This window comes from Drosophila novamexicana, unplaced genomic scaffold (genome assembly GCF_003285875.2).
Source record: "Drosophila novamexicana strain 15010-1031.04,08,12 unplaced genomic scaffold, DnovRS2.1 tig00000986-arrow-arrow-pilon, whole genome shotgun sequence".
NCBI lineage: Eukaryota > Metazoa > Arthropoda > Insecta > Diptera > Drosophilidae > Drosophila > Drosophila novamexicana.
The window spans coordinates 273,140-289,362 of NW_020824835.1; the positions used below are offsets into that span (position 1 = coordinate 273,140).

General features: G+C 41.5%; 4 protein-coding genes across 6 annotated transcripts; 3 read left to right on the forward strand and 1 right to left on the reverse strand.

The window, feature by feature from the left end:
• Positions 1-34: 34 nt before the first annotated feature.
• Positions 35-3,294, reverse strand: LOC115765661 (nuclear receptor-binding protein homolog). Its single transcript, XM_030709319.1, has 2 exons — positions 1,604-3,294; positions 35-996 (listed from the first exon to the last, which is right to left on the reverse strand). The coding sequence occupies exons 1-2, from the start codon at positions 2,804-2,806 to the stop codon at positions 181-183; spliced, it is 2,019 nt and encodes a 672-aa protein (XP_030565179.1). The 5' UTR covers positions 2,807-3,294; the 3' UTR covers positions 35-180.
• A 279-nt stretch (positions 3,295-3,573) lies between these two features.
• Positions 3,574-7,616, forward strand: LOC115765692 (symplekin). Its single transcript, XM_030709350.1, has 5 exons — positions 3,574-3,787; positions 3,854-4,047; positions 4,130-6,264; positions 6,317-7,233; positions 7,294-7,616. Exons 1-5 carry the CDS (start codon positions 3,701-3,703, stop codon positions 7,495-7,497), a joined length of 3,537 nt encoding a protein of 1,178 aa, XP_030565210.1. The 5' UTR covers positions 3,574-3,700; the 3' UTR covers positions 7,498-7,616.
• Positions 7,617-8,575: 959 nt separating this feature from the next.
• LOC115765764 (lipase 3-like) lies at positions 8,576-10,094 on the forward strand. Of its 3 annotated transcripts, none has more exons than XM_030709428.1 (3): positions 8,576-8,830; positions 8,890-9,612; positions 9,667-10,094. In XM_030709428.1, exons 1-3 carry the CDS (start codon positions 8,678-8,680, stop codon positions 10,054-10,056), a joined length of 1,266 nt encoding a protein of 421 aa, XP_030565288.1. In that variant the 5' UTR covers positions 8,576-8,677; the 3' UTR covers positions 10,057-10,094. The 3 variants fall into 3 exon arrangements, with proteins under 3 accessions (XP_030565288.1, XP_030565289.1, XP_030565290.1); XM_030709429.1 differs by having other exon boundaries at positions 9,680-9,884; XM_030709430.1 differs by having other exon boundaries at positions 8,759-8,830; positions 8,924-9,612.
• A 1,090-nt stretch (positions 10,095-11,184) lies between these two features.
• On the forward strand, positions 11,185-12,575 carry LOC115765754 (lipase 3-like). Its single transcript, XM_030709416.1, has 3 exons — positions 11,185-11,340; positions 11,400-12,122; positions 12,180-12,575. Exons 1-3 carry the CDS (start codon positions 11,185-11,187, stop codon positions 12,573-12,575), a joined length of 1,275 nt encoding a protein of 424 aa, XP_030565276.1.
• The last annotated feature ends 3,648 nt before the right edge of the window (positions 12,576-16,223 follow it).

The following is a 16,223-nucleotide window of genomic DNA, read 5'->3' on the forward strand; positions in this document are numbered from 1 at the left end:
CAAGTACATACACACATATACGTATATATACATATATATGTATGCATATGCAATACATATATAGGTATATAAAAATAACAAAAATAATAGTAGCAATAAAATCGTAGTATGTAATTTTTTCATTCCATTAATAAAAACAATGCGCACCCCGCCGGCTTTGCCCGAATACTTTCATCGTCTTCAATTGCTGTGACTGTTGCTACTGTTGTGGACCGTCGCTCCCTCCGCGTCCGCCTGCTCCTCTGGCACATACATGACAGCAGTGCTGGGCGAAGTGTTGACCGACATGCTAGTCGTCATCGTTTTGTCCGCATCGGAGATAGACCAGTTACGCTCCAATTGCTCCAGCGCGGCCATCGTTGCCGTTGTGGTCACGCCAGCACCGGAACTTTCAGCGCCAGCGCCATCACTGAGGACGCCGGCTCGCAGTGTCTCCTCAAGCAGGGCCTGAATCTTGTCCTGATCATCCAGATGCACAAAGCCCAATCGCACCAACTCACTAGTCAAGTCCGCCGCTGTATCGTCCTCGTTCACCTGACACGTTAGCTGTCGATTCATTTTGTCATCCATTCGCAACAGTATGGTCATCAGTATATCGTTGCTGTCCTCCTTCAGTTTTTTCACGCTGCACATCATATTCACAATGCGACGCGACTCAGTGTCTACCGGCTCCGGCGTTGCCGATTTGACCGAGTCGGCACGTTCGGGCGAGGCAGCGCGCGAACGAAAATGTGGCGGCTTCTTGCCACTGTACGTGATCAGCGGATAGACACCATATTTTACATCCTCCACGAATTTTTCCAGCTTATCGGCGCCGGGCACATCCGATAGTCGAAATTGACGCTCATTACCGCCAGACAATTTGAGCTGCGCCATTATCACATCCGGGTGATTATAGCGCTGCATTAGCCCATCGAAGGCTGTCTCCGAGAACATAGTTCGATTGGCGGGCGAGAAGACCAGACAGTGGGCGGCCAGTAGTTTTAGTGCATGCACCTGTGAGGATTATCAAAATTTTATCATTATATAGTTAACATTTTATACAAGCTATTGATAAAAATAAGGGTATAAAAAACAAATGAAAGTGCCTGACTGTGGGACACTCTTTACCTATCTCATAAATCACAATGGGCCACAAGGTAAAAAATTGATTTGATGCTCAAATTTCTTGTATAAATTCATCAAATCGATAAAAATGCAGTTTGTTGGCCGTTTAAAAGGGCTTTAAGAGCTTTCATTCTAACCCCTTTTACATACATGTGAACAAATTATATATATCCTATTCGCCCATTCTCTTTTCTGTTACAGGGTATATGAAATAGGAATATCAATTGATTCGCGTCTTCAAAGCATAATAACTCTTTTGATGCATATATCTGTTTTCGAATCCACTTTTGATTTATTTTAAAAACGTAATATATTTCAATAAAATTCAGCAGAGCTAAGGAACAGCTGTAGCTAAATGGGAATCGATAAACAGATTTTAAACATATACCGTTTAGGTGACTAATCACAGGATACTTACATATGATTACTAGAAATTTGTTTCATATATTTAGCTGTTCTTTTTATATTTTTATTATTTGTCTTCGGGTTAACTCACCTCAAAGAGCAGTGGATGAAAAAGCAAGTCGCTAGCACTTGGTCGATCTTGGGGTTGTGGATTAAGACATTTCAGTATCAGATCACGTTGCAGATCATTGTCTAGGCTATTAATTGTGCGCAGTATGGTCTCCTCGTTGATGGCAGTCGATTCGCTGTTGCTAGACTGCGGCTGTATCTCAAGCGCGGCCATTTCCAGGGCACACATGCCAAAAGCGTAGATGTCGACAGCGGCGGTAAGTTGCTCGGCGGCACCATATTCAGGTGCATGGAAATAGTGCGCACCACGCTCCCGTTCACGTTCCGGCAACTGCTCTAGTTGATCAAGATGCTGACGGCGTACGCTATAATGTACCGCATCCGGAACCACAGAGCCTATTTTGACCAGACCATTGTGCTGTATGAAAATGCTATCACAGGTTAGATTGCCATGAATGATGGGCGGCGAGCAGGAATGCAAATAACTGAGCGCGGACAGGATCTGAGTGCACCAGCGGCGCCACGATTCAAGCGGCAACCGCTTGGCATTGCGCTTGGTGCGCTTGAGGAACTGTTTTAATGAACCGGACGACATGTACTCTGTGATGAATATGACGCGCGGTCGCTCCGCGTGCAACGTGTCCGTCCAGTAGCGATGAAATTTGACAATATTCTGATGGTCCAGCTGTAGCAGGTTGTCAAACACCTGACGCATCTTGTCCTCCTGAGTTTTGAGCTCCTGCAGCTGCGCATATTGCACCTCGTTCCAGACGACCTCAACACCCTCCTCGGTGTCCATGGCCAGATGCACACAATCAATGCCAGGCACATCTCGCTGATCAACCTCCTCGCGTCGCTTTAGCCACCGACCACATGGCGACTCCTCCAATATTTCACTCTCATCCTCCGAATCATCGCCAGACTCGCGCGGCGATGAGTCTACAGCCAAATTGCTGACGACTCCATCGCCAGCAGTTATGGATGCTGCTGCTGTTGTTGTTGTAGTTGTGCTGGAGGCGCCTACTAGGTGCGATGCGGCACTAGTTGCAGCTGTAGACGCCGGTTGTACCGAGGAGCTTTGAGCTGTTGTGGATGCGGTCGTCAGATTGCTGGCGGTGGCAATTGTGGTGCCCGGTGCCAGGGTAATTGCATTTGGATTCGGATTGGGATTCGTTTCATCCACGACGCTACCGCTGCTGCCGGCATTTGCTTGGCTATTTGACATTAGGGCGCGGTCGTCGTTAATTGCTCACAAAAGCAGTTGAACCGCTGTTGCTGCTTCTACTAATGCTTCTTGCTGTTGTTGTTGTGTTTGCTCAATTGTTTATTTCAACGTTTCTTCACTATTTGCTTGAAATGGTGGCTCCGTGTTTGCTCTGCTCCAACTAAACCAGCCGCTGTCGTCGTCGCCGACGCCGCCGCCGTTGCTCCACAGCCGCAACTTCTGCCCACACACTCACACACACACATACACACAAGCACGTACTCTCCGCTACCACCCTTCCTCGTTCACTGCCTATGACTCTTCAACCGTTGTTCAATAACACACCGTGTATTGCTAAACCTGCTGTTGTTGCTGCTTGCGTCCACGACCTTTAATGCCTTCTAGTGCAGTAGCTGAGTGAGTTAACTAACAGCGCTTATTGGTCCTGATGTGCGGCCGTTTTGGCTTGTTTAGGCGTTTTTTTCACGCTTTTAAAACACCCAAAAAATGTGAGTAAATCGATGCATCGATGCTATCGATAATTACCAGCCGATGTATCGTTATCCGATGTTTTGTGTGCATTTTTGAGCACGAGTATCATACACTCAGAAGGTAGCACTGTCTGAATATGTGTGTGACGTCACACATACAACGAATCATCATATGAGTTGAAAGTAAATGTAAGTTGGGGGTAATAATATCATTTTGTCATTAAAATGCTGACACTAAAAATTTAATTATCTTCGATGACGTGTGGAAAAATATCTACTGATAGTTGACTGATTGAAACAATTATCGCTCACTCCGTCACCCACCACTAGAGATATCGAAAACTGGGCTCACTGTCAGCTTGCACTCGCGGCTTTTATAGATTCTATTTTAGTATAAATTTTACTTAATATAATTTACGCAAACATGGACAGCATAATTGGGCGCAACCAGTTCGTCTCAGAAACAGCGAATCTCTTTACAGATGAGAAGACAGCCACAGCCCGTGCAAAGGTTAGTAATCATTTGTGTGCCCAATCTGATGCGGCTGCTATTTGAAACTGCCCGTTTTGCCCTTAGGTAGTGGAATGGTGCAATGAGTTTGGCACAGCGAATGCTACGTTGAAATGTGAGTTGCTAGTTAAAGTACAGGAAATTGTCCTCAGCTCATGTGTTGAGCTTGCCGAGGAATTCTTAGAGCCGGTGCTGTCGCTGGCGCACGATCAGAATCAGGAGGTACGCAAGCAAGTCGTCTCATTTATAGAGCAAATATGGTAACTATTAACGAAGATCTATTGATCTGGAAATCTGGTATAAGACTGTTAACACATGCAATTTTTATCATTTCACTTACAGCAAGGTCAAAGTCGAGTTGCTGCCCTATGTAATTAATGTGATATCAATGATGTTGCGGGATTCCTCGGCACAGGTCATCAAACGAGTTATACAGGCTTGTGGCAGTATCTACAAAAACGGGCTGCAATATTTGTGCAGCCTGACTGATGCCAGCGATAGTGCCGAGCAAGCATGGAGCGTTCTGAGTTTGATAAAAGCACAAATTCTAGACATGATTGACAATGAGAACGATGGAATACGCACAAATGCCATTAAGTTTCTGGAAGGCATCATAATACTGCAAAGTTATGCGGATGAGGATAGCATGAAACGCGAGGGCGACTTTTCGCTTTCTGATGTGCCGGAGCAGTGCAAACTTATCAGGCGCCAGAAGCTGCAGGATGAGGGCACCAACATATTTGACATCATGCTGCAGTTCCATGGCACTACACACATCTCATCAGTGAATCTGATAGCCTGCACAAGTAGCCTTTGTACAGTGGCTAAAATGCGTCCCATTTTCATGGGCTCCGTCGTGGAGGCCTTTCGTCAGCTCAACAATAACTTGCCGCCCACACTGACCGACTCGCAGGTGAGCTCAGTGCGCAAGAGCTTGCGCTTGCAGCTGCAAATGCTGCTCAAACTGCGCGGCTCCTTTGAGTTTGCTGGCACTATACGCAATATACTAATGGATCTTGGTGCCAGCGCCAATGAAATACAAAAACTGCTTCCCAAAATGGACAAGCAAGAGATGGCCCGCCGACAGAAGCGCATTCTGGAGAATGCGGCACAGAGTTTAGCTAAAAAGGCGCGTCTAGTGGAGCAGCAGCGGGAGAAACAGCAGCAGCCGCGAGAGATGGAACTGGATGAGGAGGAGCTGGAACGACAGCGGCAGAAAAGTACGCGTGTCAATGAAAAGTTTCTGGCGGAGCATTTACGTGCCACTGAAACTGTGGTCAATCTTGTTGTTGAGTTTTTGCCCACATTGCCGGAGGCCGCACCAGCTAAATTCTTGGCGGAGTACACACCAATCAAACAGCTGTCCCTGCCGCAACAAGTAAGCAATATTTCCCATCAATTTGGACAGCAACTGACGGAGCTGCGACTTGGACCCGGCTCGGCTGCGTTTAGTAAAGAGCCGCCAATGAGACCAAAGAGTCAGGCGGCTCCTGCCATATCAGATGCAGCAGCAGTCGCTATGGATGTAGACGAGGCGCCTGATAAGCTAAGCGAACAAGAGCTGCAACGCAAGGAAGAAGCCACCAAAAAGTTGCGCGAGACCATGGAGCGCTCTAAGGGCGAACAGACGGTCATTGAGCGCATGAAGGAGCGCGCCAAGACGCTCAAGTTGCAGGAGATAACCAAACCTCTGGCACGCAACATTAAAGAGAAGTTTCTGCTGGATGCCATCATGCGCATCCTTAACTCCGAGCGGCAGTGCATCATGGGCGGCGTGGCAGCCAAGCGCCGCAAGTTGGTTACTGTTATTGCCGCCACATTTCCGGATAATGTGCGTTATGGCATCATGGACTTCATACTGAGCGATATCAAGCAGCGTATAGATCTTGCCTTCTCCTGGCTTTTTGAGGAGTACTCTCTGCTGCAGGGCTTTACGCGCCACACCTATGTAAAGACGGAGAACCGTCCAGATCACGCTTACAACGAATTATTGAATCAGCTTATATCTGGCATCAACGAGCGCTGTGAGTATAAGGACAGAATCATTTTGCTGCGCCGTCTTTATCTAGAAGCGCCTATTCTAACCGAGGAGGCCGTAGTGCAGCTTGTAAAGCTGTGCCTGGTCGAAGAGTTCATGCCGCATGGCTTGGAGATTGTCAAGGATCTGGCGGTGCTCCGACCTCCACGTAAAAATCGGTTTGTGCGTGTGCTCCTCAACTATGCAGTGCACGAACGTGCTGATCTGCGAGAGCGTGCGTTGACGCATTTGATTACCATCTATCATGTGCATAAGATTGTTCCAGCGCGCATTGATGAGTTTGCCATAGAGTGGTTAGAATATGTGGTGGCTGAAACACCACCAAATGCCATATTCTCGGTAGATTACGGCAGGCCCACGCCGGAGACTGCATGGAAGGAAGACACCGCTAAGGTGTGTCTGCTTCTGGCCCTCACACTATTGCCCTACAAGCCGGAAGGTAAGTTACCGGCTGCACAATCTTAAGAAAAACTAATCTTGACTATTTCTAGTTTATCTGGAGAAGATCTGTCAGGTGTTTACCGAGACCTCGGCAGAACTGAAACGTACCATACTACGTAGTTTGGATGCACCCGTAAAGAAACTGGGCGTAGAGTCTCCAGCTTTGCTTAAGCTGCTGGAAGACTGTCCCAAGGGCTTGGAAACTTTGGTTATACGCATCATTTACATATTGACTGAACGCGTACCCACACCACATCCGGATCTGGTGCATCGGGTGCGTGATCTTTACCAAAACAAAGTCAAAGATGTGCGCGTGCTCATACCAATTCTGAGTGGTCTTTCCCGCTCTGAGTTAATAGCCGTGCTGCCGAAATTGATAAAACTCAATCAGGCCGTGGTGAAGGAGGTATTTAATCGCTTGCTTGGCATTGGCGCTGAGTTTGCGCATCAGCAGATGGCGCTATCGCCCACAGACTTGCTTGTTGCTCTGCACACCATTGATACGAATGTGTGCGATCTTAAGGCCATTGTAAAAGCCACTTCGCTATGTCTGGCCGAGCGTGAAGTGTACACGCAGGAAGTGCTTATGGCAGTGCTGCAGCAACTGGTGGAGATAATGCCTGTACCAACGCTGATGATGCGCACTACAATACAGAGTTTAACGCTGTGTCCACGTCTCGCAAACTTTGTGCTGAACCTTCTGCAGCGCCTGATACTGAAGCAGGTGTGGCGTCAAAAGGTAATCTGGGAGGGCTTCCTCAAGACGGTACAACGACTTAAGCCGCAATCGCTGTCCGTGCTGCTGCAGCTACCACCCCCGCAATTGGCAGATGCACTGCAACAGTGCCCAGATCTTAGACCGCAACTACTTGAGTACGCGGAGAGCATACAGGACGAGCCCATGAGCGGCATCACTCAGCAAATACTGGACATCATTACCGGCAAATCGGTGGACGTGTTTGTTACGGTAAATCTAATCGATCAGCATGTGCAAGCATAAATGTAATTATTTCCGGATGTTTTGCAGGATGAAAGCGGCGGATACATTAATCCTGATAACATCAAGAAGGAGCTATTGGATCCCTCAGATATCAGCGTAATTTCCACTGTGCCTGTTTTGACTACACTACCAGTGGCCGCACCAATGCCCGTACCCGCACCACTGCCACTGCCAGTGCCCGCGCCCGTGCTTAGCGACTTAAATCAACCGTTGCCACCTGGCGAGGATTAGCCTTAGTTTAGTTAAGTTTGTTTTGTTTAGCTTATACATTCGGTGTTTTAGTAAACCCTCTAAAATTAAATTTTAAATCAAGGCTGCAGGCTTTTAATCGAACCTGCTTGGACCCCGAATTCCTATTTATTTTTTTAAATATAAACCGAGAATATTTGAACGGAACCATTTTTAAAGATTCGGTTCAAAACAACTTCGGCTTGCGATCAAATACAGCCTGCAATTTCTATATAAAAATATCAATGGCTTGCAATAATTTCGGGCATATTTAGAATAAAATTATGGCAAACCAAGGCTTGATCCAGAAACTTGGCTTAAGGGTCTGAAATGTAGGGTTCACGAACCGATCCAATAAGCAGCTTAAGACGTAAACCAAGCCACCGGCATTTGATGTGACGTTGCAGCTTTGATTTAGCGGAAGAGTTTGCCTTGATTTTAGTTCAAGGTTTTTGGCGATTTCCCATTTCTGTAAGAAAATACGTATTCTTTTCAAACAAGCAATATAACAAGGCTCAGTATTTTCCTTGAAATTTTGAATGTGTAAATTTTGATATTTCGCAGATAAGGTGTCCATTGTGAACTAGATTGCAAAGTAAATTATCCGCCAATATTTAACTATTAGGGATCTTTTACAAATTTCTTAAGTATATTTGAATCATAATAAAAAAAAATTATCAAACTGTTTACGTTTAAACTTTCATAAATCGTACGTATAAATAAATGCCATTTTGGATTTGTGGTTAATAAATTAGAACACTTTCTGTGCGAAATCAACACAAGCGCAAGCTTCGCAATCCATGATTTATGGACTGTCGTCATGTGGGCAAGTATAAGTGAAATACATGAAGCAACACTTTATTAAAAGAACAAACAATATTGATATTTGCAAAAAAGCTCATTTAATAAGTGACTGACTTAATATGTATGCGTATTATAATTATTTATGTGCCCAATTGAAGTAGCTTCCTAATTATTTACATTCATTATTAGCACATTTGTGGAGGTTATAGGTTATATGCTTTCTTATTTTGTATACCATTTTCGAAACCTTTTTTAACATATCTCATTAATAGACATTTGGGGTAGACCATGATCACTTGATGTTAAACCCTACAGAGGCAATTGAAAAACTTGAAGTCAAATGTTTGGCTAACCGTAGTTCTAGTTTAGGCTTTACACAATGCATGACTACTTTCTTTCGGCTATCGTTTTGTTGGTAGTCATTGCGGTTGGTGTAAAGTCTGCTTCTATATTTATTACACCATTCAACATCCCGTTTTATAAGCTCTACAATCCAGCAGAGTCCAAATTGGCGATCAAGCAGCCCACAACGGTAAGTCTCTGAGTTTTGAAGTTTATTTGATTAACGTTCTGAACAACATATTTAATAAGCGGGATCGCATTGCTGATCATGGTTATCCAGTAGAGCACCACCACATCGTTACCGAGGATGGCTACATTTTGGGCGTCTTTCGTATACCCTACTCGCACAAATTGCAGAATGAAAAAGAATACCGCCCAATTGTGCTTATTCAGCATGGTCTAATGGGAGGCTCGGATGCTTGGGTCTCCGTTGGTCCAAACGATGCTCTGCCCTACATGCTTGTCGATTCGGGCTACGATGTATGGCTGGGAAATGGACGTGGCAATACCTACTCAAGAAATCATACTTCGCGCTCCACAGACAAGACCGACTTTTGGTGCTTTAGCTGGCACGATATTGGGTACTATGACATAGCTGCTACGATAGATTTTACTTTGAAGATAAATGGACAGGGACAAAAATCCATCCACTATGTGGGCCACTCCCAGGGCACTACTGTATTTTTCACATTGATGTCCTTGCGTCCCGAATACAATGAGAAGATCAAAACGGCCCACATGTTTGCTCCCGTAGCGATTATGACTCATATGAAAAACCAATTAGTTCGTTTATTATCATTCTTTTTGGGACATACGAATATATTCTCAGTTTTATTATCTAACATGGAGTTTTTACCATACAATCGCAATATTTTAACGATGATCTCTAATATTTGTGGGCACAATCGGCTGTTACGACCAGTTTGTGTCTATATTGTTCAAAAATTTTACAATGGTCGCCGTTGGAATAAGGTAAGCTAAATCAGGCGATATAATGCATAAATCTTATCAAATTCCATTAAGTAGACTGCCCTGTCAGAAGGTATTGGTGTGCTGCCGGCTGGCTGTTCCACAAATCAAATACTACATTATTTGCAGGAACTGCAATCGGGTCATTTTCGACAGTATGATCACGGGCCCAAAAAGAATCAGGAAGTGTATAGATTGAAGCACCCACCAGACTATCCAGTCGAGAAAATATCCTGTAAGGTACACTTGTGGTATTCAGACAACGATGTTATGACTTCGGTGGAGGATGTCTTGGCTTTCGCTAAGCGCCTGCCCAATAAGGAGCTACATCACATAGAGGATCCCAAGTGGGACCACGATGACTTTGCGTTGAATATGAAGCTTCGTACATATCTAAATGAACCAGTAATTGAGATAATAAGTAATTTTGAAAAGTCTTTAAATTGAATGTCATTAAATTTGTTGGGTAGACTCTGTGAATTAAAACTAAGTATATATTTATTTTTAAAAAATTGTTTTTAAAAAATTATTTAAAAAAAAATTGTAGATAATTAAGGACTATCGCTAGCGATATCAATTTCTTTTTTTTTTTTTAACTGTATAGTAAAACTAATAAGAAGCCCGATACAAATAACGAAAAGCGGTTGTTTTCTAAAGATCTAAAGTTGTTAGTAGATATTTAAATTTTTCCACGGGTGGGAAATGGGAAATGTTAATTTTCCACTATGCTAGATTTTAAGCATCGCCCTACTATGCGATTCTCATGTATTCTAGGAAGCTTAACAGGCTTTTATGCTTTGATCATAAGTCTTGTATCAATTAATTTTGATGGCAATCTAATAAACTATATCCTTTTTTATACTTTATGCATTTAAATTATATCCCTCCCTCTCTTCCTTTCTATTTCTCTCTCGTGTTTATTCCTATATCTCTATCCTGGTCTAACTCTAGCTCGTTCGCCTTTCTGCTCTCTTAATATCAAACCTGATTATGTTTTCCCTGTACCGGATTTAGAATTTTTTCTTAGGCAAAATTTGCTGTTATATGAACCACTGCGATGTGTGGTCTATAATCAGCTCTATATTTAGTTAATATAACCATCACGGGAAATCGTTTGCGGGATTAATGATAAGGTAAGCCACGTCAATTAGATAAGCATGTGCAGCATTTTACGATTAATACTTTTTTTTTTTTTTGGAGAGAACAATTTATGATAATTACACTTTATTTGCCAGTAATTTTTGGTGCGGCAAAGTTTCCCAGTTTAATCATTTAATTATTTAATTGTAATATAGACCTGAAAGTCTGGGAGATGTTGAAGCAAATAAATTGCTTTATGTTATATTAACCATTTGATTCTCCTTAAAAGCTCTGTTTGTAAAGTTATACAAGTAGCAATTCTTTGTTAAGAAGTGTATACTTTTATTCTTTTTTTTAACTTTTCCTATCTTATGTCCCCTTACTTATTGACATATTTGATAATCTAAAACCACTTGATGATATACTGCGGAAAGGCTGCTTAAAACTTCAAGTCAAATATTTGACTAGCCGCAGTTGTAGTTCAGACATTAAACAATGCAGAGTCAATTTCTTGTGTTAATTACTTTACTAGCCACCTCAGTGGTTGGAATACTGCCAGCAGCTGAAAATGCACCACCAGCCAATATTGACTTCTATAAGCTATACGACAATCCAGAGGCTCATATAGGTGTAAGAGACCGGCGCACAACAGTAAGTCTGAAAAATCTAAAGTTTCTGGTGTTTCTTTTATAAACTAAATCTTCAATTAGCGTGAACGTATTTCTGCGCATGGGTATCCAGCGGAGCACCACCACATTGTAGCTGAGGATGGCTACATTGTGGGCGTCTTTCGCATACCTTATTCCCACAAATTGCAGAATCAAAACGAGTATCGGCCAATTGTGCTTATCCAGCACGGTCTGACTAGCTGCTCGGATGCTTGGATACTCAATGGTCCAAATGATGGTCTGCCCTATCTGCTTGCTGATGCGGGCTTCGATGTCTGGCTGGGAAATGGTCGTGGCAATACCTACTCAAGGAACCATACTACACGCTCCACAGAACATCCGTATTTCTGGCGTTTCAGCTGGCACGAGATCGGATACTATGATATTGCAGCCATGATCGATTACGCTCTGGAGGTCAATGGGCAGGGACAGAAGTCCATTCACTACGTGGGCCACTCCCAGGGCACTACTGTATTTTTCACACTGATGTCCTTACGTCCCGAATATAATGAGAAGATCAAAACGGCCCACATGTTTGCTCCCATTGCGATCATGACTAATATGGAAAACAAATTAGTGCGAAAAGTGGGACCCTATCTGGGACATCAGAATAGCTACTCGCTTCTATTTTCTGACCAAGAAATAGTACCATACAACAATATTCTTTTAAGTATGTTCTCCAATTTATGCGAGCCGGATCAGATGCTGAGACCAGTTTGCGAAAACGCGTTGGAAAGGCTTTACTCTGGTGGTCGTGTGAATATGGTGAGTAAAAACAATCTGCCTAATATTTAGCAAATCTTAACCATATTTATTATGCAGAGTGCCATGCCGGAGGGCATGGCTACGCATCCTTCCGGCTGTTCCGCCAACCAAATGCTGCACTATCTGCAGGAGCAGCAGTCAGGACATTTTCGGCAGTACGATCACGGGCCCAAAAAGAATCTGGAAATATATAAATCGGAGCAGCCACCAGATTATCCGGTCGAGAATATAAGCTCTAAGCTACATTTATGGTATTCTGATAATGATAATATGGCTGCGGTGGAGGATGTCTGGGCTCTGGCTGACCGCCTGCCCAATAGGGAACTGCACCGCATGGGGGATCCTATGTGGGATCACGGTGACTTTGCCCTCAACATGGAGGTCCGTAAATATTTAAACGAGCCAGTTATTGAGATAATGAAGAAATTTGAAGAGGCCAATAAAGAAATGTGATTATTTAGATTAAGGTTTATGATTAAGAAAGTTATTTAATCTTTGCTTAAGACTATTTTTAACTAAAGAAAAAAATTGTTCTTATTGATAGCATTGTTTTGTTGTTCATTTTGGTGACCGTAATCTTAGCTGTTCAAAAAAATAAGAACGATTGGCACAGTTCAGGGGGTCTTAGATGAGTTAAAGCTATTAAAATAATTTAATCAATATTATTGTCGGTGCCAGTAAAGATACTAAAAGCTGTTTGTATACCCTTGTAAAGGGCATTCTTATTGTGGCATGTAATTTGTAAAGCATAACTAACTAACCTTGCTAACCTTGTCGTTGTTTTTTGCCTATAAATCTGAAGGGGTTATAGCTTCGAACTGGGAACGAACTAGCAAATCTGGAGGTTTCACAAAGTTTTCTCAAGATAGAACCGCAGGGTTCTTGAAATAGCTAGAGGCAGGCTGTCTGCTCACGTTTGCTACTAATATCTTATTCATGTGAGTTGATGAGACAAACATTGACATCGAGTCGTCCTGCTTGCAATTTCATTTGCTCTTAAGCAATATCAACTGCATAGTTGATATAGCCAAAAATCGTTTTTGTTGGCTTAAGATATCTTGACCAAATATATTATTTACGAGCTTTATATCTCTTTATATCGGACTAGTATATTATATAGCTCTGTCACATGGAATCATGGTGAATTATTTTGGGTTTGGGCTTACGAAAATATATCTATGAATCCGTTGTAAAGATAATGCAGCTGTTAATGATTGATTAGATATCTATCTGTACTTTACTCAAAATAGAATTTAAAATGCTTTACTTGAAGATGTCATGCATACATATGAGATATAACAAAATAATTTTTAACTAAGGGAAGTATTTAGCCTTTTGAGCTCTTTGGATGCACACGTTACAAGCACTTAAAAATTATAAGTTTGCAAAAATGTATTTTCAATTGAACAACTTTCCAAAGGCATTTGAGGACCTAGGCAAGCAAGTTCTGACCACATATTGAAAATTCTAATAAAGTTTGCCTCTATACATATTAAATCATTTGGGGCTCGATGGGCTATTCTGGTCTTCAATTCTCAAAGGGAAAAGCCAACTTTATGTTTTTTCACTTGAATACATGTGTGTTAAAAGCAGCAGCCAAATTCAAATCAAGTCCTGGCGGACATATCTAAAGAATGTGAGTAAACTGAAACTCGCTTGGCCTTGGCCTTAGTCTGTAAGTTCAAGGACGCCAAAAGGGCCAGAAAATGAGCTAAACCAGATTTTGATGTAATTAATAGACTTTAGTGTAAAAGTTAGAAAGTTATTATTTTTGTCCAGCATTTCACCTAATTACATATGATTGAAATTGATTTCTTTTCTAATAGCTCTTACTAAATTAATATTAATTTTATTTTTTATTTCATTGTTTTAAAGTTGAATAGATATTAATTTATAATTCCCCTAACTTGACATGTCAAGACTGCCATAAAATCGGTTGTCGGAAACAAGTGCCATTTATTTAATTGACATTTGGATTTAGGAATATAATAAGTTGAAGTATCCATTTTATTTCGCAGCTGCGACTACAGCTGTAAGGTTTCACAAATTGCACGTAGAGATGCGAGTTCTCTGCAACAATGTCGCCGCTAACAAATTTCAAGAGTTTTTTTTACACAATTTTCCCTTACTTGTAGTTGTTAGCTACAAGTAAATCAAAGTGTACCGGAGCATATTGCAGTTTGGCAGCAGTAAGAGAAGCGTGCAGTCAGCAAGGCGTAGCGAGCAAAAAACACACGGAAGCGTTAAATTGGCTCAAGTGTGCGCAATACAAAAAGAACCCGTTCAAGTGTTTTAAAAGAGTATACAGGACTAACGGGCACCCTGTGCAAACTAGTTGAGTTAGAAGCGTAAGTAGAGATTATCGGACAGATATGAGAGTATTGTATAGTCCCATTTATAAATTCAGTAATAGGACACTAGCACGAATTACCCAGCTTTGCTTGGGTGATACATAAATGTCCAAAATCGTTTAGCAGGTCGTCTTAATTGTGTTACGTAGAAGCTTACAATTGAATTTAAAAAAGGAGTTAAATCTCGGTCGACTGAAATGGTAACAAGTTTAATGCAAGCGATTTTCATCGATTACTTTGGATTGACTACACAGTTGACAAATTCAAAAACTTTCAATGATATCCCTTTTCGTAAATGTTAAGGTACTTTGTATAAAAATAAGAAAAAAAATAAACTGTTGCTAATGGCAAATAGGCATCAGTGACAAAAACAAGACAAGAGAATCAGATTTCCAATAAAATAAAAAAAATACTCTTACTTTATATCTTCTTCAATACAAGAATAAATTCCCGTTGAGGGGCCAAGAGAATGTTGCACGCGCATTTGTTGATGTTCTGGAGGCGTTGATTGTTTTCGGCGCAGGCCATAAAGTCAAACTAGGTGCGACTCCCAGACAAATTAAAAAGCTTAAAACACGACAAAAAAAGTATATGTATATGCATTTTCTATGCACAAAACTCTAAAAACGGGTTCATTTTTTGCTTTCGTTGCTGTTCATTACTTTGCAAGCTGTTTTTGTTTTCCTTTTAATCTCTTTGCTGCTTGCCGCTTTATATATTATACTTTCTTATACTTAAAAATTTCCATTTTTTGTAGCAGTTGGCGTCCTCTTGGTTCCTTTCCAAATACATTTTTGTTTTATTTCATTATGGCTTGGCACCTCCGGTTCGCGTTAGGCTCATTCAAAAAAAAGCAAATAATAACACCATGCAGATTGAAATTTATTTAATTACATTTAATTATAACAGATTGTGTGTCTGTGTTTGTTATCGTATAGGCAGATGACAATCGTATAGTAGCACCTATTCGCTAAAATATTTAAATTGAAATTCCTAACATACTCCAAAATATTCTGCATTTTTTTTTTTTTGCATAACCCTTACTCCCTGTTGCTAAGTCAGTTACATATATTACGCATACGCCTCGCTGCGCACTTGAGGGTTCGCAAATTGAATTCGCACCCGTATTTACATAAGCCTCACACATTCGCGAGTGACTTAGCTTAGTTACAGTTTTGATGTCAAAAATGTTTACCAACTGCTCTGCATTCTGTTTGAAATGAGCAATCAAAAGAACAATTAGTTCTCATAAACGTGTTGTATTTGAACATTTTCAATTTATCAATTGCATCAAGGTCCCATTGCATATTAAATTATAAATTTATATACTTTACATCTAGCATAAATTGACGCACAATCCAAGTGCATTGTGCCTTTATATGGCCATTAATGTGCATTAGTTCATTAGTTGGACTCAATAAAAACCACACTTAATGCAGTGAGACCGATAACAAGGCAACAATTGTACAACAAAGTCTTGCTCATAGTCAAAATAGTTAACCTATTGAAGATTGCACTTGAGTGTTTTTTTATCGCTCTCCGTCTGTATTTGTAGAGGGTATTATAATTTTTGTGAATTGTGTAACGCATGGAAGGAGTCATCTCCGACCCCGTAATGTATATATATTCTTAATCAGTATCAACAGCAGAGTCGATATAGTCATGTCCAACTGTCCGTCTGTCTGTTTCTGTGCAAACTAGTCTCTCAGTTTTAAAGCTATCTTTATAAAACTTTGAAGAATTCCCTTAT

What these genes read in the sequence shown, in the direction of transcription:
- LOC115765661 (XM_030709319.1), bottom strand. Translation starts at nt 2,806, where the DNA reads ATGTCAAATAGCCAAGCAAATGCCGGCAGCAGCGGTAGCGTCGTGGAT. An exon ending in TTCATCCACTGCTCTTTGAG is followed by an intron (nt 997 to 1,603) that starts GTGAGTTAACCC and finishes TAATCCTCACAG; the next exon opens with GTGCATGCACTAAAACTACT.
- LOC115765692 (XM_030709350.1), top strand. Translation starts at nt 3,701, where the DNA reads ATGGACAGCATAATTGGGCGCAACCAGTTCGTCTCAGAAACAGCGAAT. An exon ending in CAGCCACAGCCCGTGCAAAG is followed by an intron (nt 3,788 to 3,853) that starts GTTAGTAATCAT and finishes TTTTGCCCTTAG; the next exon opens with GTAGTGGAATGGTGCAATGA. An exon ending in TCATTTATAGAGCAAATATG is followed by an intron (nt 4,048 to 4,129) that starts GTAACTATTAAC and finishes TTTCACTTACAG; the next exon opens with CAAGGTCAAAGTCGAGTTGC.
- LOC115765764 (XM_030709428.1), top strand. Translation starts at nt 8,678, where the DNA reads ATGCATGACTACTTTCTTTCGGCTATCGTTTTGTTGGTAGTCATTGCG. An exon ending in CGATCAAGCAGCCCACAACG is followed by an intron (nt 8,831 to 8,889) that starts GTAAGTCTCTGA and finishes ATATTTAATAAG; the next exon opens with CGGGATCGCATTGCTGATCA. An exon ending in ATGGTCGCCGTTGGAATAAG is followed by an intron (nt 9,613 to 9,666) that starts GTAAGCTAAATC and finishes TCCATTAAGTAG; the next exon opens with ACTGCCCTGTCAGAAGGTAT.
- LOC115765754 (XM_030709416.1), top strand. Translation starts at nt 11,185, where the DNA reads ATGCAGAGTCAATTTCTTGTGTTAATTACTTTACTAGCCACCTCAGTG. An exon ending in TAAGAGACCGGCGCACAACA is followed by an intron (nt 11,341 to 11,399) that starts GTAAGTCTGAAA and finishes ATCTTCAATTAG; the next exon opens with CGTGAACGTATTTCTGCGCA. An exon ending in CTGGTGGTCGTGTGAATATG is followed by an intron (nt 12,123 to 12,179) that starts GTGAGTAAAAAC and finishes TTTATTATGCAG; the next exon opens with AGTGCCATGCCGGAGGGCAT.